The sequence below is a fragment of the Aythya marila genome (genome assembly GCF_965140915.1).
Source record: "Aythya marila genome assembly, chromosome: 4".
NCBI lineage: Eukaryota > Metazoa > Chordata > Aves > Anseriformes > Anatidae > Aythya > Aythya marila.
In genome coordinates, this window is record NC_139045.1 from 46,623,645 (window position 1) to 46,649,203 (window position 25,559).

The 25,559-nt window shown below is 38.4% G+C and overlaps 1 protein-coding gene across 1 annotated transcript in view; it reads right to left on the reverse strand.

Moving 5' to 3' along the window:
* The window catches only part of BMP2K (BMP2 inducible kinase), a 63,965-nt gene that overhangs the window by 25,170 nt on the left and 13,236 nt on the right, over nucleotides 1-25,559 (reverse strand). Inside the window, exons 2-12 of the mRNA XM_082760148.1 lie at nucleotides 15,870-15,988; nucleotides 14,626-14,731; nucleotides 13,065-13,207; nucleotides 12,638-12,759; nucleotides 11,522-11,603; nucleotides 10,696-10,828; nucleotides 8,524-8,627; nucleotides 5,437-5,516; nucleotides 3,723-3,883; nucleotides 1,505-1,683; nucleotides 382-477 (exon numbers count right to left, since the gene is read on the reverse strand). Coding sequence (XP_082616274.1) covers nucleotides 382-477; nucleotides 1,505-1,683; nucleotides 3,723-3,883; nucleotides 5,437-5,516; nucleotides 8,524-8,627; nucleotides 10,696-10,828; nucleotides 11,522-11,603; nucleotides 12,638-12,759; nucleotides 13,065-13,207; nucleotides 14,626-14,731; nucleotides 15,870-15,988 — 1,325 coding nt within the window. The remainder of the gene's footprint in view (nucleotides 1-381; nucleotides 478-1,504; nucleotides 1,684-3,722; nucleotides 3,884-5,436; nucleotides 5,517-8,523; nucleotides 8,628-10,695; nucleotides 10,829-11,521; nucleotides 11,604-12,637; nucleotides 12,760-13,064; nucleotides 13,208-14,625; nucleotides 14,732-15,869; nucleotides 15,989-25,559) is intronic.

Sequence of the window (25,559 nt, forward strand, 5' to 3'; positions counted from 1 at the left end):
TACATACATGCACTAAATTAGTTTGACATACCATGTTCTTACAGATAAAGAATCAGTTTCACAACAATTTCTTTTGACTTCTGAAAACATGTTATGCCAGTTAGCTTTCTTGCTTTATGAATACCTTTTATATGTCTAAATTTACACCATGCTGTAGCTGCATCACATAGAGCATGCAACATTTACATTCTCCTGAAAACACTGAGAAAGTAACTAAAAAGACTTCTCTTCTTGAACCATGAGAAACAATAATAGCCAAAACATTTTTTGAAGTACTTAAAAGGGGTACTCTCAAACTTGTGTTGCTGGAACTTCACAACAGACTTATAAACTGAACATATATTTGAAAACTGTGCCATCTACATTCCGTTCTTGACATACCATAGCAGGATACTGAGATTGGGAAGGTTGCTGCTGGTACACAGACTGCATCAACAGCTGCTGTTGGACCATCTGCTGGTGCATTGCTTGTTGATACTGTATTTGGAAAGAACAAAATATCATTAGGAAACCACAATCCCCATAGTTAGAATATACAGATATTTAGAAGAAGCATTGATTAAAATATCAGCTCTGTGTCTCAACAGTGTTCTTCAGTTAAGACACCACATGACTGGGAATCAGCTTATAACTCTGTCAATACATTTTAATGACTGTGCTTGGAGGCTTTTGCACTATGATTTTTTTTTTTCCCAGCTAACACCAGCCTGATTAACAAAAAAATTACAATACGTATTTTGCACTGCCTTTTCCAAGGCAAGCCATTAAACACCCCGACTTCTGTCATTTTCAGGAGTACTATATCTCTTTGGAAAGCAATTCAGCTGTGCTTTTAATAATAGCACAACTCAACAAGAAAAAATAAAGAAATACCAAGTGTCTTGGACAGACTCTGAAAATTCCCATCTGATCTAGATGCTGTTTGGTTCTTCTTAAAAGTATTTCTGCTGTGCAACTTAAACAACCAGGCTTGAAAGTAAGCAAGGTGGGCAGTGTTATGATATTTAGTATCCATGAAAAATATTGGTTGACATAACTACAAAAAGGAAGCTCTTCATTGACCAAGAGAAAGCAAAAACAGCTACAAAAGTACTTAGATGGTCTACACACCAGAAGCATACCATCTACCACAAGCACAGCATCATCTACATCACTCCTAATATTTCTTTCAAGCATGTTCATGCATACATGAAACCTTAATTTGGGCCACACAGTGTTGATTCAAAGCAAGCAAGGTTTCTGGGTGAAGCAACAAAAGCAAGACAGCACAAAGAACTCAACTTTCCAGGATAAGCATTACAATGCAAAAGACAAATGTGAAAAGCTAAAAAAAAAAAAAAAAAAAAAGAGGAGGGGCAGGAGCTACAGTCCCTTTCTTTATCCTAGCAGAAAGAAGCCAGGTCACAACAGCAGAAGCATTTAACTAGAGCACAATTAAAAATGCTACTAACAGACAGTAACATGCTGCTCTTTTAGCACAATTTGTAACACATTTGACTTGTACCTGCTGAATGTAAGCCTCCTGAATTGAAGGGTGCTGCTGCTGGTGATGTAAATGGTGCAACTGCTGTAGTCTCCAGTCCCCCTGCTGCAGCTGCTGGAGAACTCTGTTCTGCTGCGGATGATGCTGAGTGGTCCCTTGGGACAGCAAGATCTCTTGCCCATTTCCAGGTCTTGGGGTTCCTGTAATATTAAGACAACACTATTAACATACTGACTTCTGAAATTTAATTAAATGTTCATTAACATTTTAAGGTGAAACGTAGTCCCCTTCCTAGTTTGACCAGTGGTACAGTTTGTATATTATGCAATTCGGTTTTTATCTTCTAATAACTCAAACCACGCTTATCTCTTCTGACTCAAAACTGAGACATACCCTTACACTCTATATTCTTAAGACAATTTGATAAATTCATTCTTGAGAGAATGCAATTAAGCCTTTTGCATTTTATATACCTAAAAGTAAAGTACACAAAATACCCGAACATCAGCTTCATACAGCAGTTGTCCAAATACAGACCTGTGCCCCTTAAAATCTTGTTTTTTGTTTTTTGTTTTTTTAACTAGCTGTTGGGTCACGTTTTGTATGACTTAAACAGATCACTGTATGAGCTTCACAATTAAATTATTTTTGCTGCCTTTTAATTAAGCAGTTACTAACACAAATCAATTCATCTTGCATGCTTTATTTATCTTCTGAAGTGCACAGTAATCATCTGATACTTGTCGTATCAGGAAAAGCTTTCTAAGTTGTATATTATTTGGATCCTATCTAGTAGAAGTTGCTTACGCATGGGATGCCAACATTCCCAGTGGCCTTTTGATTGGAAGCTTTCCCAGCTCCATCCCTGAAGCTACTCTTCCATCAATCCCATCTCTGCTTGATAAGGCTAAATCAACAACAGGGCAATATCTTGGCTTTGGAGGAGCAGCACTGACAAGTAGTGGACTGCCAGCAACGTGCAACTCTGGTTCACTTACGTCCTGGTATTCACCGGGATAGAGTTAGCTTTCTTCCTGGTAGCTTGTATGGTGCTGTGTTTTGGACTTAGGATGAGAATAATGCTGACCACACACCAATGTTTTTAGCTGTTACAAAGCAGAGCTTACACTAAGCAAAGGACTTTCCAGCTTCTCATACCGCCCTGCCAGTGAGGAGGCTGGGGGTGCAGCAGGAGCTGTGAGGGGACAGAACCAGGACAGCTGACCCAAAGTGGCCAAGGGGATATTCCACCATATGGTATTGAGCTGAACAATAAAACTGGAGGGGCTGCTGCTTGTGGGGTGGCTGGGCACCGGTGGTGAGCAATTGTGCTGTGCATCACTTGCTTTGTATATTTTTATCATTATGATTACTATTATTATTTTCCTTTCCTGTCCTATTAAACTGTTTTTTTATCTCAACCCACAAGTTTTTAACCCTCCTCTCCCCATCCCAGTGCAGAGAGGGAGGGAGTAAAAGGCTGTGTGGTGGTTAGCCACCTGCCGGGATAAACCACAACAACTTAGCAGTCATAACACGTACTGCAGTGCAAAAACACATAAGATCACAGAGTGCAATTAGGAAAGTACTTAAAATTAAATTAAAACTATTTCAGTGATTAGTACAGCCCTACCTCTCTTTGAATGAGGTACAGATCCTCAGAAAGGATTTATTGAAAATGCCACATGATTTTATCTGAATTACATCTCTGTTGCACCAACAGTACAATGTGAAATGCTCTGGTCAATCATTAGAAGAGTCAAGTTTTTACATGGTGCTAGCCTATCAATATCACCACCATTTTATTACTATCTCATAACTTACTGAGGCACAGGAAATGCATTTTTCCTAAGAGAATTAAAGCTTTACGTGATTAACAAAGAGTTCAGTGCTTGCACTGAACTACTTGGAAGTCACAACTGAGCATGAACTTCTATCCTGCAGTCCTCAGCAGGAAAGTTAGTCTAAATAAAATCAGTGTTATGTACACTGAGAAAAAAAAATACCTTGACTTCTTCACTATTTGCATTTAGTTTTTGTGGCACCTATTCAAACTTACCACTTGCACATTTAGAGTCATCCAGAAGGGATGAAGATTTGTGGTCTTTTTTTTTTTTTTTGACAAACAAAAAAAAGGAAGTGAAATGAAGTTTCGAAGGTTATCCTTATTAGTTTAAGGAGGGAAACAAACTCGATTCTTCATTTGTTTCAGTCAGTCCTTAAGACTTGAGTAAGATACCTTTTTGCCCACGATTACCAAATGCACCAGGAACTTGTACTTTGACTGGAGTTGCTGAGCTGTGGATCGTCAGAACACTGGAAGTGGCAGTGCTTGAATTGGCCTTTGGTCTCTGTCGCGGTGCAATTGAGGTTTCCGTTGGTCCAACAGTATCTGTTATTCTGAAACAAGATTTCCACATAAGAAACTTCATTAAAGATTGCTTCTGCTTCTACCTTTTTCTTTATAGTTCAATTGCATCTCAATCATGTGGTACTGTACTTAAAAACTGCATTTAAATAGCTTAAAATTTGTTTTTACAATTCCTGTCACCACCCACTGCAGCCATAGAAGATAGCACTGCTGCACAACACCTTAAGAAGGAGCCATGCAACAGGATTATTCCCAAGGAGACCAAAGCACTTGATTAAATTTCTCTATGCAAGCTTTCCTTAGTTCACAGTAGTAATTAAAAATTATCTGCAAAGCTCGAGGCAGCAATCCTGTGACTAGAGATACGATTACTGTTCATATATACAGGAAATAAGATTAAGAAAAATCTTATCTGTTAAGTCAATTCATTTCTACTTTCAAAAGAGATTTAACCTCTAGTAGTTATATCACTCAAACTTCTCCAAGTATTTGTGTCTACCTTGCAGTACTTCAGACTTGTGTAATATTCCCCCAAAGGCAAAGAAGACGCTCAAAAAAGGACTTGGGAGCTTAATCTCCCTGTCAGGTTACAGTATAAGCATTTCTTAAAATTGTCCAACTGCTTAAAAACATTAATTCACCAGCTGAGCTCCAGTATCTAACACCTCATTAGTTCCTACCATATTATATTGAGATATCTATCTGCCTTAACCTTCTGTAACTTGAGCCATCAGAAACACATGACTTAGGAAGAACTATAAACTTTCCTACTAGCAGTCAGTTAAAAACATTATGCCATCACTATTCAATGCTGGCGCGCCACTGCATTTTACTGACTGACAGCAGAGCCAGCAAAAGCAATCACTACCTTAAAGCAACACACACATCTACACAGCTCAAAACATGGCTTAAATGAGCCCATTCGTTCGCTTCTCATTCACAATACACTAATGAAGTTGCTGATAATTGTAGCTGAACATCCACGTAATTAAGCTACACATTTGTAGGTTCAGAACTTGAAAAACTTCATTAACAAGGAATGAAAGTGTAAGGAATTCCTACAGTTTTAGTATTAAGCACACAGCATATACCGCTGCAGAATCAAAAAGCATGAATAAACACTCTGTTTTGTTTCTGTTTTTACTTAAAAGTACAAACAAGGCAATGATTTGGTATAGAAATCTGAATTTTTGTATACAAGTCCAGTTACCTTCAAGCAATTAATGAGATGATTGTACCTTTAAGTAACACTCCACAAAACCGTTTAATTGTACCATATTATTCTCACCCCCCACTGACATCTATTTCAAAATTCACTCATGACAATAGAATGAAATTAAGCAAATAAGGAACCGACTGCTAGTACTTACCCATACCATCACAAAATATGATCTCAGTTTCTCTCAGCAGATTCTCAAAACCACGAAAAACGAAGGAATGGAATCCACAAAGAGATCTGAAGCACTTATAAACACAGTTGATCTATTCTAAAGAACTACTCAGATCATTTTTATTAGGAAGCACATAAAAACAAGTTTCAGACAAATAAAGCAAATAAAGTAAAGCCATGTCATCTGCTCACCTTGCTTTTATTTGGCTTTTTCTAGCAGCTGCCTCACTAGCTGTCATGGGTTCAGGAAGAGTTGAAGGGACAGGAGAATTCTTGGGAAAAATAAATTTGAATAAATTAAAAAACCGAAATCCTGAAAGAAAAAAATCATTACAAATTGAAGAGGAATACTTGGTTTCAAGATTTTCATGCTACAAGGTTTCATGCAGAACTCAGTCACATGGCTGTAAATTGAAAGAGATTTCGTTTAATGCTATTTCTATGTCCTGTTATCTGTTACAAAAGTAAAAATTGTAAATATTACTGGTCTGACTTACTATTATGTCAACTACTTCAGTTCACTCACACCTTACCATGAACAATGTACCTACGAACAATGAGGTAAAACATTTTCTCCAAATGTTTTCTTCTAACTGCACAAAATAAAGATTAATTTTATCCTTGAGTCTAAGAATTAAAGCAAAGCCTAAACACAGACAAAATCAACAGTAGGTTTTTTAGCACAAATAGCTCTTCCACTGCAATGCAAAATCCACACAGAACTTAAGTTTCTATGGTCTTTGAACTAACACCCTTTCACAAATCACAGCCTAATCACATAAAAATTCATTCTGCTTTCTGATACTAGCCCACTTCTCTAGCCAGAGACACCAATACTGCAGATAACATAAAGCAGTTCACTTCGTTCATGCTATGTTTGAATCACACTGAAAAACATTCCTCCACCAATGCAATCTGGAAATGCACCCCCACCTCAGTGACAGCAGGCACAGAGGAATACACTGAGCCCAACAAGAATGATAAGTTCGTCTTCCATGTCCTACCTTCCCCTGCCTCTGCCAAGTGTGCAAAGCCAAGCTTGCCTTTTTCACCTGTTCAAGGTAAAAATTTCCTTCTCCCCAAGTCCCAAATGCTCAATGACAATAGTGGCAGATAAAGGCACTGCAAATCCACAGTACCATCTCCCCTGAGAGTTTACCAGAGCACCAGCAATTTGGTTGATCCTGCTGGTACTTCTGACACCACAGCTTATGAACACCAGAAAATGAAGGACCACATCCTGCAGCTTTCTGCCAGTGAAGTTACAGCCAGCGTGCAATTTCAAGTCATTTCTCCTCTCTGGCCTTCAAGTATCTGTTTCACAATCCTCATCTGTACAGAAAGGGCCTAAATATACCCAGTCAGGAACTGGGATCTTCCCAACAGCTGGTCTCCACTTCACCAGTATATTTGAGCCAATTTCAACACTCCTCTTGCCCTCTGCAGAACCTTTCTTCAGAATATCCTTTCGCAGTTCTCATCTGCCGCTTCAAAGCTTAAAGAACATCTCAGTTTAATTTCTGAATTAATTACTATTCACCAAAGCTGCATTTAACCAAGGAAAATGGCTGTTTTGTGGAAGGGAGACAGAAAATGTGAAATTATACAAGGGTGATCTTCACATACAGTGAGGAAAGTAAATCTAACTCTGGTCACAAACATTATAACCAAGAGTTATCAGTTTTACAATACTGCTTCTGAAGACTACCTCAAGTACCAGAATTAGTCAAGAGATAAATTGGCAAAAGAGCAGCCCACCTCTGACTTCCCCCTGAAAAAACAGGCTGCTGTCACAGACAGCATCCTGGACTCACCCCACTTCTGCTCTAACCTACAATGGTGATTCTTACATTCTCATGAACTTTGAGGGTTAAAATTAGGGATGTCCAGGTGCACATTTTTGTGCTTCTTCTCTTTTTGAGACAGCAGTGTGCTGTGCTTCTTCTTTATTTGAGATAGCAGTGGGTGCCAGAGAGGCGAGCACTACCAGAGGAAAACAATAGCAAGAGAAAACAGGGTGTAAACTCCTGCTTTTACTGCTGTCAGAGTAGAGAAGTGTCTTGAGTGTTGGAGGAAAACACACAAATCAGTTTCACTTGGTAAAAATACACCAAGCACTTCTACTTTTACATGTCTGTGACAAGGCAAAAGGCCAAGGAAGGAAGCAATTCCTTCCCAACAGGAAAAAGAATCCAAGAAACTGACATATGAGTCACCTGAAGAAGTTGACACTACTCTTACAACATGTAACGTAGTAAATTCTCAACTGTATGTTAGATCAAGATAAAGCAATCCACTTGATTTTCTCTCAGTACAAAAGAGAAAGGATAATTATAGCACCACCTAACCGCACTCTGCAACAACCTTACGTAAAACCATTCATAACACTTGAAATTTAGCCTTTGCCTACAAACAGCAATGACTCCAAGGTTTTCTGACTTTTTTTTTATTAAAAAAAAAAAAAAATAAAAAAATGCAAAGCCTATGCTAAGTCTCCACAAAGCAACACACACTACTGAACGCCTTCTTCTACAGGACCAAGGATCAGTGGTTTTAGGTTTCAAAGGCATCTCAGTTAAATTCATTCACCTGCCTTGGAAAACAGAGTTCACTGTAATTGACATTTGCTTCAAAATTAATTTTTCCTAACATCCTAATGCCTATCTTGGGAGTCTCTTTATAACATAGAACATTATGTGTCCTCCAATTCTATGGCACAGTACCTTAGTCCATCAATTAGATTGTCTTTGAAAGAAGGCTCAGAGTTTCAAACAGAGCTCAACCTCTCATGCAAAGCAAGGTCAGGAAAGGAGGCAAACCAAGACACTATTCTGTTTTACTTTCAAGTTCACTGTAGCCCTTCCAATTAATATTATGGTTCAGGCTGATTAAAAAGAAAGAAGGGATTATTCAGAACAAACCCAAATCCTCTTGACATGACAAAGATTTTCTACTGTCAATAAGTTCTACAGTGTACTTGATACTAATTGTATTAAACATAAAACTTGTACAAGTTCAAAGCACAAGTCGGGTACTGGTGCAATATCAATGCAATTCATGGAGCTATGCCCTCAAAATTCCCAAGTATTTTGTTTAGAGATATAACATTACATGTACACAGTATCAATGGGAAACATACTTTGCTCCATGTTTTGAATTTAGTAGCAAGGTTAATAAGGAACTGAATCTTCTTTCTCAGCTGATTTGCTATTTTTTTCCCCAATGCTACAGAAGAACTACGAAATCCTTTAAAACCAGAAAAAGTCAAAGACTACTTACATTAATATTGGACACTGGACAATCCTTTTTGGCAAGTTTAAAGGCAAAGTGAGATACTTGAAAGATATCAGGTCTCTGATCTTGATCTGGTTCAAGCATATATCCTGTAAAATTGGTAAGACCAAATTGTCATTGTTTGACAGCAAACAGCCTACTGAGTTTACTACCAGCAAGAAGAATTCAGCTATTCTACCAACTAAGCTTTCCCCCAAAGGGATCATTATCTTGTTTCAATGCTTATCGTCAGGTTAAATATAGTTTTGGGGGTCAAATATTATTGATACAGATGCATGCTGTTTGGTATTTTGACTATCAGCTGTGGAAAAGATGCAAATCTTCTAGAAGATATTCAGCTGGGAAGATAAACTTTCATAGGTTTTTAGCTAAATTACCATTTCTGATGAGGAAATAGAAGTTACATTGCCAAAACCGTTCAGTAGTATAGCCAACTGTAAAAAAAGGTTTTGTATAAAATGAAGTAACCACTTTCTGTAACAATATCTTATGATTTTATTCAAAGATCTTATGATTTTATTCAAAGCCATTATCTCATGACCAAAATAGTTCACAGCAAATTCTATTTTTAATGTGTTTTTATAACATAAAGTTGATTTGAATTAACTGTGACACCACCATTACGTGGAAACAGGGCAGTCTGTAAGGTGACTCCTGCCACTTGATGCTGAAGTGCTAGGCTTATAAGGTAAACAATGTCCAGCTCGCCACTGTTGGTTTTTTTTTTCACTTGTAAACAAAATAAATGAAGTCAGAAGTCCCTGAAATACCTTTTATGATCAGCTGCAGCTTTCTGTAGCTTCCATTCCAAAAGGACAGAAGGGAAGTTTATGTTATGAAATTCTTCCCCACCCACATATATTTCATGCCAGGAAGTAATGCTTATCTTTGCACAACAGTTAACTGAAACTTTATAAATCACAGATCATGCTTGTAAGGAGACACACTTCCAACCTATATTCTTCTTAAGGTAACGCTGTCTAATACAGAGAAAGCTATTTAATAACATGAAAATTAGCTCATTTTGTCAGTATTTGTGGAAGGCTTGGTACCTGCTATTTCTCACTAATGAATACAACCTCAAAAGCACATTTTGAATTTGCTATTTCATTTTATTTACGAGCATAAACTGTGTGTCCTACACATTGAAGACAAATTTTAAGAGCATCTATTCCAATGGCCTGAATTTTTCATATTGTGCCAGACACACTCCTTCGAGTTAATCTGTTCAAAGTTGACACACACCACTGAAAATACTCCTATTATTCGACCCAATATCCCTATATTCAGGTAACAGACAAACCACTAGAACTTGTTATTCCCCAAAATTTTCCTCCATACCTTCCCATGCTTTCAAAACTTCGCCAAAGATCTTGTCCAACCCTCTGGGTTGCACACAAACCTGATCAGTTTTGTATTCAGTTACAAACCATAAAACTACTATAAAAATCTCTCCAGTACAATTTGTTTCTGTACATACGTGTACCTACACACAGTTTGCACTACAAATTCATCTAGCTAATCCAATTTTCTTTTTTGGATAGAAAATACTATTAATCTGACATCCCATAGATAACATGTACAGAAGAGCAAGAAGAGACCATGAATAAATCAAGAGCTACTCTTTTCATTCCCTTTCTGTGTTTGTGGTTTAAGACCACCCTTGACAAAAAAATCCATGCCTCCCAAAGAGACGGGAAAGCTTTTCTGAGTTGACATATACCATTTAGTTGGCAGATCTCTGAAGTGATTTCCTCTGTTACTTAAATTCTCAGGTAATCAACTCATCCATTCAATGCCTAAAACACAGTAGCTGACTGGAGAATCTTCTCAGGAGAAAGACTAGTTTGTAATTGATTGATTAGGTTCTCTTTTGGTGCATTTTCTAAGAAGCTTGCTCCAGGTTTACCAAGCTCCTTGTAGGCCAGCTTCTCAATTCTGTACCTGGTGGCAGAGCCCTCTGTTACATGAAGGGGTGCTTCATTTAAAGGGCAGGAGTTACAAGACGGACGGTAGCCAAGAGCAACCCCCACAACTCACTCAAGAACCCAGCCAGTCTGCCCCATATATTCAAGCCCCTCATCCACACCAGTAGCATCTTCCATGATTTATTTGATTTACAGAGGAAAGGAATTGTTGTGCTGCCCAGATACTTACTTATCAAACAGTGTATACTATGACTGTATCGGGAATTGTCCGGAATGGTAAAACTTCCATCACAAATAGCAACTTGACTTTCTCCAAAGGGAAGCGAAAAGAAACAAAGTTTATACAGCAAGCAGCCAAGTGCCTGCAAAAACAAATACAGGCACCAAAAAAGGATGAGAGTAAGCCTTTTACACAATAAAGAAGCACCAACAATAAACTAATTGCATCCTAGCTACAGCTGATGCTTACACAGTTATGTAGTAGCTGCATTATGAAACACTGTTGATGTGACAAGCTGATATATAAAGCTGCTCTAAAAAGGCTTTCTTTCCCGCTGACTTGTATGTTAGACAAGAAGCTACCAAAACTAGAACCTATCCCAAGAGCTACATTGACATTCCTGTATCACCCAGAGATACCACTACGGTTTCTGTTGAATTTTCTCTTTATTTACTTCACTGTAATGGCTCTTAAGCACATCACCTAATAAAAACACATTTCCTTGTCATGCTGTCAACAGGTTTCCATGAGAAATCACTGGCAACTACCAAGCAGCAGAATGAGCCAACAAAAAAAAAAAAAAAAAAAAAAGGGAGGGGGGGGTGAGGAGGTGTCTTAACCACTTCCTATATCCCCAATCTAAATGCTCATCACACATTGCATTAATTTTAATTCCAGAAAACTTGAAGACCAAAGATAGCACTATTATATTCTACATGATATAGTTGCATTATAGATTTCACTTAAAGTAATTAGTTTTTCAATGTCACTTTTAACCATTACACTCCTTAATTAGTTACATATTTCATAATAACTGGTTTTATTTTTTGCTTACCCAGATATCTGCCTTGGTAGTAATTGATTTCCCTCCATAAAGATTGACCATTTCAGGAGCTCTGTATGATAGTGTTGTGTACCTAGCAGCACATAATTAAAAGAGGACGCAGATGAAAAGCATGCCAAACTGAATTGCCTTTCTAGCATCTGCCATGCACACAATGTTTTACACACCTGTTTCCAGTACACACCCAAAATTGTCCTAAGCTATGCAAATCATTTGTTTCATTTATAGCATCACAAAGATTTACAATAGCAATATAATATTTATTATTATGGATGATTATTTGAAGTCAGATGAAATTTGGTTTTCATATTTAGCTCCCCAACACATGTGCCATGGTAACCAACAGTCACACTGTTGTAATACTGCCATAACCAGTCATGTGAAAGGCTGAGCCCCACAAGTGTATTCCCCATCTCCTATTGAAACATACAGTATGTGCGCCTTAAACAACTACCACCTCAAAATAATTACAAAACCAGCAAATTTCTTTGCATTGATTAAAAAAGAACACATGTATCACTTAATAACTTGAGAACACGTAACCTGTGTTTGTTCCCCTGCAGCAGTTAGCCTGAAGGAACAAAACTGAACTAATACACGTTTTCAAGAATACTCCTGCAACAGAGTTAAAATATTTTTCTGACCAGTCTTAGGAGAAAAGCCACGAAACAGCACTGCTTAAATAAGACTGCGTAAATCCCTTCTAATGCTTATGTACACTTCTTTTTCCCCATCTCATGTTTTTACAGTTAGCTGTATTAAAATAGCAAAAACTTAAAATATCTAAATCCTAAAATGGCCTGCAGCAACGCATTTATTTTTCCTTTATGTAAATTTCAAAATCATATGCTTCTTTCAAATTTTATTCTACTTGAGTCTCAGTCTTGCAAAAAACATGTAGATAAATAGAAAAAGCAACATTAGCAAATAGTTCCACTGTTTTACTATATCCACATCAACATTTCTTCAGCTCAAACCATTCAATTAATATTGTTATTATGATGTGTGCACAGTGCTCACAGATCTTTTCATCTGATACACAATGATGTACACTGTAACCTCACAGCACAACCACTGCTTATAAAGGCCACTTAAAAGTGAACTTACTTTTTAATTTCTTCTTCAACCACATTAACACCATCCTTTTGAGGATTAAGAAATTTGTTGGTGGCACTGCCAAAATCACAGAGAACATAGTTTCCATTATCATTTAACAATATATTCTCCACCTTGAAAGGAAGTTGACACAGAAACAGCAACATTAGACTGAAATAATGTCTTTAATTTCCAGCTTAATTGTTACTATGCATTCTTTTCCTTGGCATAAACAAGGAAATTACCAGTAAACCAATCCATGAATTTAGCATCAAGCAGTAAGTGGCCCTATCTTTCAGTTTCTCTGGTTCCAATTTTACCCATAGTAAATCCTTCCCTAACTACAAGTCAGTCTTAGTGAAATACTTCCTTTGTTCTCAATCCTTTTTGAGTGTATTGCCAATTTTTACCTAGACATTCCTATTTATTAAGTCCATACCTTTAGATCCCGGTGAACTATAGGGGTTTTGCACTGATGCAATCGAGCAACAGCTTCACAGGTATCACAAAATATTCTCATTACTTCGGATTCAGTGAAGCCTGTCTGCAGGCGCTGATTCATCTGATTTACAACCTGCCCGGCTAAAGAAGCAACGAAGAAGTTTTTATTAAAATAATTCCTATCACGTACAGAAGAAAGAATTTTTCTTACATGCAAAAAGCCAACAAATAAGATGCAACACAGTTTTCCAGTGTCACTGCTGTTTTTAAAGTTGTTTCCGAACTTTCACTCTTATATGGCCCTAGACAGAAAAATCTATGTCTCCAATAAAAAAATCTGACTGAAACTCTTCTAACAAATTGTTGCAGACAGAAGGAATCATCCATCACAAAGATGTTACCCCAAAAGTGCCTCTTGCGTTTAGATCCACAGCCAACATGCTGTCAGCCAACTGAGTTCAAAGTAATTCATAATCTAGACAGCCTTCCTTTGTCTTACCGAGAGACTAAGGAGAAAAAGGGACCTGAATCCACCCTTAGAGAAAGACCTTACGTAACCTCTTCAGAAGTTTCTTTTTAAGATTGGCAATCATTATTTCCCGGCTTCTTGAGGTAACTTTACAAGATCATACCGGTCTCTTCCTATCACAATACTCACTTAACACTAACAGATGAAGATCTATGGGGCATTGGAGAGTGTTGCTTCTATCCAAAGATGCTTTGAACAAGGAAAAACTAACAGTGCCCAGTCATCTGATGGTTTACATCCACGTGGCTTCAAAACAATGCAAGCAGAATTCAAACCCAGAAGCAAAGTGTAGGAGAGTTTGAACAGAAACTTTACGTGGCAATAAGCTATCCCTAACACAAAGCTCTTCTCTAATTTCTCTAACAATTCTAGGTAAGGAAGGAATGCCACTGATGCAGAGTCTGAAGAGAGCTCCCACACAGGGCAGAGAAATTCACCCACACAACTTCATGGCAGGTTTATTCCAACACACTTGTGAGACTGGGGGGGAAGATAAGTCTATAACAACCTGGTTTTACATATTGTTTCAAACAACTACATTACGAACAAATAGGACAAAGGAATATTATTTTCATGCTCACAATCACTAATACTATGCTCATCTAAAACAAGTCACATGTCAAGTAAAAATAAAGAACCTTTAATATAGCGACCTGAAACAAAAAAATAGGTGAGAGAACAGTTGCCCAAAGTTTTCCAGTCTTTCCTATAAAACTATGTTCTACCTATATGTTTAACCAAACAGTAGAACAGAACTCTTTCAGTTTCTACTTACAGAAGTAGTTTCCCTGCTTCTAATTTTACTTAACAACTAAGCTGTGTGAAACTGGCTTTTGCATTTTCTCAGTGTTCAGCAATTCAATGCCTAACTACCGACACAAATGAGCAAAAACAACTACTGGATTCCAGCTTTGAGATACGCAGGCTATCCTTTTAAATTAAAGTAACGACACCACATCAAAATCCCAGGTGATCAAAAACAAATGCTTCTCTTGCATTCCCTCTGAAAACCAGAAAAGCGGTCTCTTACCTCGACAGTACTCCATGAGAATGAGTACCTCCCAAACATTGTCACTTACACAGTTAACAGCACAATCCAAATAGCTGACAATGTTCTTGTGCCCAGATAACTCTTTCTGAAAAAGGAAATGCACATTACACTTGAGCGTAGAAAAGCGTTAGCAAATAGTACAAGCTCTCATTACAACCATTTATGATTTCCAAGTGAGCTCCTGCCCCCCACGCACTGCTGTTTATCAAGTAGCAGAAATAGAACAGAAGCCCACCACTGCCAGCAGAGTTAGTGACTGTTTCATATCAAATACAATGCAACTATAATTCAATAAAGAGCGTTTATGTGCTATTTGTTCAACACTGCCAACACAAACTCGTGCACTCAGAAACATTATCAAGTAGTAATATCTAGAGACTTGACATGTAGGAGGTACAGAAGAATTAGGCTAGTCATGCCCATCCTAAGGTAAATTCCCAATCTCAATATTCTAAACGAAGAATTGTCTACATTGAGGAACAGTCTTCTCAAGTTATTAAAAAACATATCTGGAAGAAGTCACAAATTATAGTCTGAATAGCTACAAAGTTAAAACACAAGCAACTGCAGATGGCCCCAAGGAAAAAAAAAAAAAAACAAACAAAAAAACAGCAAAACAACTTGAATAATTTTACATTGGAATTCAGGAAATGTATATTTCATATCTGACAATACCAGCGTTGTCAATTTCAACTCATACAAAAACTTAGAGTTAACATAAAAAGACCTCTTATATTAGATAATTAAATAGATGCTTCTGTGATGAGACATCTTTAAACTAGAAGTGTATGGAAATGGAGATAAGTAGCCTTCGTAGTATCTGTCAAAAGGCACTAACTGATTTTCTCTTCCCCTGTCTTTATAAACCTAAGTATGCCTGACAAAACCTTCTAGTTTCTCTTTATTTGCCGGTCATCAGCTTAAAAACAATTGAAGCCGTGACCACACACATGAGTTCAAAGTTTCCAGCTACTGCCATACCAATGACCTCCGCAATGGATGCCAACTGTCAGAACAACATGCTTGTGCGTCCTGAATATAGCCACCTGTGTGAGTAACCAGTGGTATCATTCAGGTCACAGAACTGTGCACCACAGAGGGTTTGAGAATGTAAGTTATCACTGCAGAAATGGCAGTTATTTGCATTTGTCATTAAAGACACAGTTGATGTCTGCATATTATAAATGAACACATTCTCAAGTTACAAATAATGCATTTCTTACCATAATTGTAATTTCTCTCTTGCATATGTTGAGGTCTGGCACATTATTAACATACATTCGTTTCAGTGCACAACGTATTCCACCATGGGCGCGTACCAGGAACACAGTTGAGAAGCCACCTGGAAAAAAAAATGACAAGCCAATGAAGCCACCCAATCTTTTATTAATCTTCTAAGACAACATTCCTACATGCTAAAAATCGATGGGGATGTATGTTGGTCAATGAGTGAGGAGTAACAAACACTACAATGTTAAGATTTTACAACTCCATCTGTTTCACCTACATTAAGTATTCTTGACAACAACATAAGTACCTTACAGTTCTGCTACAACATTAAGCAAAATGTATTTTAAAAGCATTTTCATATTCAAATAAATTTAAAAGACTAGCCTAAACTCTAGGTATTCGGGTATCAAACCTGAAGTATTTTCAGTCATTCAGAAACCTGAACTGAGTGAAGATACTCTCTTCAGTTTCTAAATCCTCTAGTATTTGATAAAGTTTAATATCCATTCCATAAACGTACATTTTATTCTCTATATTTTAAAATAAAAGTAAGAAGTAAAAATAAGAATGAAGTCATTACAGATGTTCACTAAGTCATGCAACTCCTCAGCATAGACTGAAGATACTAAGATCCACCCTGGAATCACCAATGGTTCAAGCAGTAAACCCAGCAGTAGTTCTTTTTTATTTAAATCCACATTAAACAAGCAGTGAAGAACTAAGCATGTTCCCACCACCAGTCCAGTCAGGAGCCTTCTCAGTCCAACAGCAGCACAAACCACAGGGCATTTAATTGAGCCCAGCTTCCCAGTGTTAGGTTCTTCCTTCTCTTCATCAGTAGAGAAGAATCATGCAAACAATAATTATACACAGAAGCAAAGTGAAACAACCTCACAAAGTACTTCCAAACATTCATGCAAGCCAAAGGGAAAAAAAAATAAAATAAAACCACTGTGTTCTTTTATCTGTCTTCTGTTCATCTTAAGTACAGCACAAGCCCTCCAGCAAATTACATGATCACCTACTCAAGGCTTCTGCACGCGGCTTTCCCATAGATTTAAGCAATCTGCCTCACAGAAGAGCTCATGTCAATCTGTACTTTCCTTAATTGAGTGCTGTCTGATGGTAAGCCAACTATTACCATGAGAACTTTTAACTTGTGCAAAAACTAAGATATACACTCAGGACAGAAATATGCAAATTAAAGCGATTAACTACTCTGATAATCGGGTAGCCAATGGAAATGCATACGCTTCAAGTTTCCTGATAGCATCTGCAAGCAGCATTTGTCAAGTATCAAGCCCATCATTTGACACAGGCTTTGTGTGCTTGAGCAAATGTGCACATTAGAATTCATGACTGAAGAAGCTAAGTTTTATCAGGATGCTTTCTTCGAGATTATTATTATTTTTTTTAATTTAATTGCTCATTTAGCTGAGTGAGATGCTACGCTGTCAAAACAGAATTGCTGCCAATTTTAATACAGCAGCCTAAATTCTCCCATTTATTATGCTCAAGCTAAAGCTAGTTTACATAGTGTATTCCCAGAACATTAACAGGTGCCCTTAGGTTACTCAAGGTCTAAAGCTAAACTCCAGCTGGGGCTGAAGTGATCTTCCAGGGTTCCCCTGCTACCAGCCTGGGGAATAGCATTAACCAACACGCATGCCATGGTTATTGGAAAATTTTTGTACTATCCTCTCTCAAAAAAGAAGACTTCAAGCACAAATACTTGAACAACAGTATAAAACAATACTCTGGTAAAGCACAAAATTCTAACCATTGGAAAACAAACATTTCTTGTCTTTTTAACCAGTTTTATAGCCTTTCTTAAGCTAGTTTTATAGGCTTAAAATTCTCTACAACTTGCAGTAAAGTAGTCAAGAATAAGTAAAAAACAAACAAACAAACAAAAAAAAACCAGTATAAAGTAGCGAAGAAAAACCTCAGGCAACTGCTCTTCTTGCCATTAGGTGGCAATATTAACTAATACTTCAACCCTGAAAGAGCCATAAAAGCAGAACTATTCCCCATTTTGCAAAGGAGTGGATACGTGACCTTGAATTGTTTTCCATTAGTAAATACTATCTCCAGTATAAAATGCCACTGGGCTCTCTGATAAATGGACCAATTCTGAACAAAGTATGAATAGGTATAGAAATTCTTATAGGAAAATTGTCACCAATATTCTGGCAATCTTTACCAAGCTCTGCCCTGAACTATTCCACTTTGAACATTTTTAAGGAGTTTCTATTGTCAGACTTCTCACTGAAATTGCCCAAGCAAGCAAACATCAGTGCTGTAAACGTTCAAGAAAAAACCTCTCATTAAGCTGTTATCTGGAGGAGCCACGTACACGTCCTTGTCAGAAGCTATATGGAAACACAACCAGAAGTGATGAGTAGCTGCTTTGCCCTGAGACTTGAGATTGCAGACTGAACACAGGAGCTGGCATTTCATCAGCATTCTTAGAAAGTGGGGGGGGGAAAAAAAAAAGTCCTATTATCAGTAAAGGCAGAAAAACAACTCAATTTTCCATAACACAACATAACATATACAAAAAAAAAAAAAAAAAAAAGGAAAGAAAATACACCATGACCATTCTGGTTCCCTTCTTCTCCTTTTAGAAATTAGAAATGCTTTTTTCCCCAGAAGTATTAACACATGCATCCACTTTATCATGTGCTGTAGTGATTGAACCTAAGTATCTCCATCTCTCTTCCCAATTTTGAGACTTGTAGCAGCTCAATCTCTTCCTGTCTTGTATTTCCATCAAACACAACCCAAACTGAAATGTACTAGTACACACTAGAGGCCAATTGCATTGCACAAGTCACTTTTCATTAAAATACTTGCCTCAATGTCCTTTCTATAGCACCTACAGTTATATAAATCAGTAGAAACTTAGCACGACTAAAAACCTAGTGCTTTGAAAAATAAACTCGTTACAAAGCTCAGCAAGTTGAATGACGTGTCTTTTTTGTCTTGAACAGTCATTTCTTGGATTTTCATCACCCTCTTCAGGGGGTATCTTATTAAGAAGCAAACTAGCAGTGTTTGAAACCACCTAAAATATTTTTAACAGCCAGATTTTCTGGTTTGTTTTTTCTTTCCTCTATGCATATTTAAGGTTTCACAAGTTTCAACTTTCCATTTATGCTTCACCACATCACATTCCTGAAACTCCAACCAGGAAGCAGTGTTGTTGTCAGAATTCAAAGCATCTTATTTGCTTACTCTAGTAAAAAGTAAGGCTGGAGAATTTTCCACTACCTTCATCATCTTTCAGGCTGCTGACAACAGTTTTATGAAGACAAGCTAAAAGAATATCCACAAAGATATTCTCAACAAAGTTATGCACTTTAGAAATACAGACAACAAGACTGAAAAAGGCGTTTTGTTGCTGTTGTTTGTTCTACATATTCAGCTAAAACATAAAAAAGCATCCCAAGCATTGTTCCCCCAACTGGTTAACCACCTAACTAAAAAGTCAAATCTCAGACAAACAGAGCAGTCCACCACCAACAGAAGGATTGCACATGCACAGGAGCTCCTTACACTCACAAGCACTGAACCAGAAGCAGTAGTTATAGTTACTACAGGCACTCACACAAAACCAGCAAGGGATAAACACTTTCCTTACAAATGCTTTAAAATCTGGCTGCTACTGAGAGATGGCTATGAGTTCTAATATTAATTTCTACTTCAATACAAATAAATACTCAAAAACTAGTATTTATAAAGCTGATGACTATATAAAAGCTTTTCTCAGACACAGTATTTACATACAATTCTTCTGTACTTTTCACTAACCTAAAATGAATGAAGAAATGTGGGAAGTAATGGACATTTTTTTCATCTGTCCCATCAGGACGATTAGGCACCTAATGTCTCTAATAACTAAATATATTATTAGTATTGAGTCTATAAAAAGAGAAATTCTGAAAACCTAGCCCTCAGAGCTGTGAGCCCTGTGATGGGTTGTAAGGCCAGCATCACTGCCTACATTAAGGCACAGTTCCAGAACTGACTTTTTGGTGATTATGTCAAGTTGTTCTTAATGAAGCTGAAACAGCTAAAGGACAGTTTATTTCTACTTCGAAGCAAGTTTGCAAGTTCTGCTTTCAGCTTTGCATGACCTTGCCCTGCAAAGCTGGATAAACAGGTTCAAGTGCAAATTATTTTCCAGTGACCAATCTACCCAAACATATGCTAACCCCTTTTAAAAAACAAAACCCCCCAAAACCTGGCAGCAAAATGGCTAACCAGCCACATGATAGTATTCTTTAAAATAACAGCTCAGGCTTTCTTGCATTTCAGATAAGCTAGCATAAGACAATAAAATAATTTAGGTGCATTTGTTTGTGCTGTGAATTAACTACTCATGCCTTCAGCATTACCTGAGCTAACACACTCAATCACTTGACTCCTGGATCCCTCAGTCAACATGTCTGCTCTCCAATTCTGTCGCTAGCAGCCACCTACATTTCACCAGTATCTACCAAAAGCAGGTTAACTTGCCACCAGAGATGCCCTCCTTCAGAAGTTACATGCCTCCTGGAACTGCAGAGCCTTCTGAGCCCTATGGTTTGGAAGCCCTATGAGCAAACAGGACCCATTTTAGGGGCTACCAAACTACGCAGAATATGGGGTAAGACCAGTCCCCTTCCAAGCAGGGCACAAATGCCCTGCGAGCAGGCTCCAAGCAAGAAAAAATAAAACTTTCTTGCAAATCCATGCCCAAGGACAGCAGTAAGGCCTTGTTCAATGTTCCAAGCACATAGTAAGTGTTAGTAAAAAACAGATCTTTGCCAGGGAAAAAAAAAAATCACTAAAGAACAAAACAACAACCAGCACCCACCAAAATCACAGTCACCACCATCAACAACAACAAAAACAACCCGGAGCTCTATAACCTTCTGCAAGTGCAACAGACACTGAACCCAGTGCCCAGAAAAACAGGACACAAAGCACAAATTAAAATATAAGGACTCCTTTTCCACAAAAGCAGCATGAAGTAATGAAAGGTCAGCTCTTAACATCCACATGCACATTTGCGTGGAGCAGTGGGAAGGGCCCTTTTTTGCTATGCGTGTAGGAGCACACTGACAACGCTATTTTACCAGAAATTTTGAAGCAACCCTGTCCTGTGACAGAAGAACCACGTCAAAAGCTCTTCCTCGCTGCTCAGTTTGATCCCACCCTCACCATATTTAAAATAAACCCAGCACATCATTGGAGTTCAGAGAACTTCTGTGACCCTGACAGGCTGCTGCTGCCCCACGCAGGCTCCTTCTCCATCCAGCTCAATTTCTGCTCTCCCCACGTTCTGCTGCCATGCACATTTCACTGGCATCCGATTAGGATAACCACAGGGCACTTCTTGCAAGTATCAGGAACTCCCTCCTTCCTGCAACAAACAAAGTCCTTCCCCTGCAGGAGCACCATCTCCAGGTAGCAGACGCGGAGGTACCAGGCATGCTTTTTGGAGCAGCAGACTAGAAGCAAACGCAAGAAGTACTTTAGTTTATGCAGAGAACACTGTTTAGTTCTTGAAGCTAACAAAATTTATGTCTATTTCTGAAAGAGAAACCTCTAAAATAGCACAGAACTCAAACTTTGGGAATTTTTTCTATCAGACTCCAAACACTTGGTGTTTGTTGAGAAGCTACATGGTAACACAATCTTGTCCTGCAGTTTGCCGGCCTTACGAGGAATTTTTGCTCAAGAACACACTTCTTTTTCCACAACCTCCACAGGGCAAAGTAGCTGCTGAACAAAGCTCTGCACTGCTGCACGAGCCGCCGAAGGGACTTCCCATCCCACAATCTTCCCATTCTCCAGCAATGCGATGAGAACTGCGGCGGTGGCTGGGATACACCTCCACGTGCTCTCAGACAGTAAGCTGAACATCGTCCAGCTTTCACCAGCCCTGCCCACTGCCACCATCCTCCTGACCCCGCAGGAAGGTGTCACAAGGGCTGTCTCACTGCGGGGGCTGCATGGCCACCAACTGAAGTCACCTGCGCACGCCCGCTTGCTGAAAGCACTGTCAAGGGGCCTACCTGGTGAATACAGCCAGTAGCAAATGACACTCTTCCTATGCACGTATTTGCATATGTAAGTATTTATATACACACATTTGTGTATGTATATGTGCATATATATTCCTAGGAAAACATGTTCCACAAGTCTCAGTCAAAAGCACAAGGCTCTGAGATGCAGCTCCAGCTGGAAGAGCACTTGATGGATGTTGCCTGCAAGCTCAAGAGCTCAACACTCCCAAAATCAAGAGCTCAAATTGCTCCCTCCACTTAAAACAATCCTTTTCTTCTACACACATTTTGGAGTTCAATATTTCTCCACTTCGCATGGACACCACATTCAAAGGGACATTCTCTTGTTCCTTTTTCCACTGCCCACACAAATTCCCTCTGTGCAATACCCTCTGAGTATCACGGGTAGTTTCCACAAGAAGCGCTGCTTTCTTCAAACCACCATCTGTTCTTCGGGCAGCACTGCAAAAATAGCAGCTGTGCATTACCAAGCAGGCTGCCTGGGACAACCCCACAGGACATTCCCGTGCACCCCGCTACCAGCAGACCCACTGTGTGTACCTCACCCCAAACTGTGGTGTTAGCCCTGCCTCGGAGCCGGCACTCCCAGGTTTCATTTCTCTCACCACCAACTACACTCCAACTGGGCAAAGGGCTTTGAGTTGAGCAGCCAACAGAGTACACCTGAAGCTACGATAGCATCCTAAGAAAGATGAAAAGAGCTCTGCTGAAGTTTTCTGCTAAAAGCTTTCTTATTCTCTAATACCTATGCACCAAATAAGTCTAGGTGCTAACCCCAGAAAAATAACTTCTCGTGTTCTTACTGGAAACGGAAAAGCAGATGAAATGACAAAGCGAAGCAAGCATGCCAAATGTACAAAGAACTTCTACTTTTTACACCTTTTAAAAAATAAAGAGATGAACTGATATGAGCCGTCATAACCAAAACCCACAGATGCTCATGCTTCAAACAGGTACTAGGACTTGTTTGTTTGTTTGTTTTCCTAATCACCAAGCAGCAGTAAAGCCTTATGCCCAGCAAAGTTCTCATACTCACAGACTTCGACATCTCATTTATACTTTCTCTTAATGGCAAGGATCATAAAGGCTTGTTACCATGCAAAAAAATTAACTCTATGCAAATTTAAATGCTACACAACAAGCTATAGCAAAATGCCCAGAAGTCACAAAAGATCCCCTCAGTGCACACCAAAGAATAAGAAAGAAAGCAAAAAGGGTGGAATGCAGAGGAACATCAACAAGACTGGTCCCAGATAGGGATATTTTTCTTCTTTTAAATCCCAAGAAACGTTCCTATGGCACTGACCTGAGCAATTTTTTTCTCGTGTTGCTGACATTACTACTCAGTTAAGCATCGAAAAGTCGTAACAGTAATTTTTAGCCACCACCACTGCCTTCACTCCTGGTGTGTAAGGACAATGAAGGATGTCTGAATCAGTTGAATCAACTGAAAACAAACTACAACTGTGTGGGCAAAGTTTTCTCAAATTTGGAAATCCTACCCTTTTTAAAACCTCCACTTTCTTCCCCTTCCATTAAGCAACATCATTCTCTCAAGAAGAAATCATTTAAGCAAAACGAGTCTAAGGCAAGTGTATGTTTGCATGAGAAAGAAACTAAGACACTGTTAATTGGCCTTTTAATAAGCAAGCCTCCTCAGAGCCCAGTAGATGTCATTTTTCTGGCTGCACCTGGCAGCGTGACGTCTTCGTGAGAATGTCCAGGAGAGCAACTTGGAACGAGTCCTCTCCTACACAAAGACTTCCTCCAGACATCTACTCCACCAACCTAGTACTAACTGTATTAAAATGTGTTTAGTTTGATGAGGTGACAAGGACTTCAGATTATTCTTTTTCTGTTTTGAACAAACCTGCTCTAGTTAGCTCAAGTCCCACAGCTCTCTGCTGGATTGTCAACTATGCCTGCTGCAGACAACTTCCCAATTTAAGCACTAACGTTCAAGTTCTAGATTTAAGCACATTTTATCTGACAGCTGGCTGACTGAGATACTCCAGCTTTGATCTAGCCTACAGCAAAGGGAACAAAGCTCAGCACTCCGCATTAAAGATGATCATGCTGCTCATCTGAAACGCTTCTCAGAGTATCCAGGTGACTTGCTATCTATCCAGTCGACTGCTTTAATGAGGACACTGTTTCTGTGCTGTCATCTGACTGCCTCAGCTATTTTTCTAGAGGGGATAAAAAAAAAAAAAAAGAAACAGTTACCTAACATAGAAGATTTTGTAAATTATTTTAATTGAACACAGTTACCAAAACAGAAGTACTTACATTTCCTATAATACTCTGTCAAGTTTAAGAAAAATGTAACCACAGAAAATAACTCGCTAAACTGAAGTTCCAAAAAAAAAAAAAAAAAAAAAAAAAAAAAAGGCAAGCACATGATTCATCACGCAAGTAACACACCACCTTGTTCACCCGAGACAAAACATATTTCTTTGGGCAAACCCCCTGCCCACTCTACTTCTTACTCTCATTACAAGAAATGCAAAAAAATCTCTCTATGCTTCAACTATGAATTAGTCACAAGCACTCTGCTCCTTTCATAATACCGTTATCACCTCCTCTTCCTATTCGCTGAAGGAAAATGATTACATTTATGCCTGTATTTAACAGATCCTCATATTTAAGACAACAAATGCTTGCTCTTCTGTTAGTAAAGAAGAGTTCTGTTAGTAAAGAAGAGAGCACAGAACATGACAAGACCACCAACAGTGCAGTTAATTGCTTGTGAAGATATAAATGTTAACCTCTTTTCAGCTACAGATTCTGAAATCACACTGAAATAAAAACAGCTTGACAGTGTTAAATGGCTCCATTATCTATACCAAGAGAAACTGAAAGTAGGAAATAAGAGTAAGATTTGGCAACAAGTCACGACCCATTGAGTTTCATTCATTTCAAAAGTCGGCCTTTACAGCTCTTGGGCTACTTTCAATATTATTTTCTTATCAAAACCAAAAGTAAGCTAAACATAACAAAGGTAGAAGTACTGTAGGGGTCATAGATTTGTGTAGTTTTTTTTCCCCTTCTTACAAAAGATCAGGAGCTTTCCTCTCACAGAAATAATGCAAGTTTTTATGCTTAAATAGACAAATCCAGTCTGCTCCCAGCACGCATGGGGACCAGGAAAAACCTCAGCACAATGCAGAGATAACTGAGAAGGCTCAGCTATTTTATGCAGTTTTGTATACTAAGAAAGTACAAAGGTTTATTTATAGGCACATCACTAAAAAACAAGCCCATTTTCAGTTTGGTATCTTTTAGTTCAGTGTTCATAGGACCAGCTTCCATCCAGGGAACAAGGCTATCTTCAAATGATGCAAGGATCTTCGTGTCATTTTTACTTTTGAGATGCAGTAAAGCAACCACTCCATTTAGTCTCCTCAAACACTTTCCTACTTTGCAAATGCACTTTTTGCACATCCCGATACGCTTAAATAAGCAAATAACCCCTTTACAGATCAGGTTAGCATTTTAAAGCAAGTTTGCACAAGCCTACAAAGTTTTGTCAAGTACTGCTGTTGAATTTCTCATCCACAGTGCACTGCATTACTCATAATTGCATCTTCTATCAGGTTTGCATTT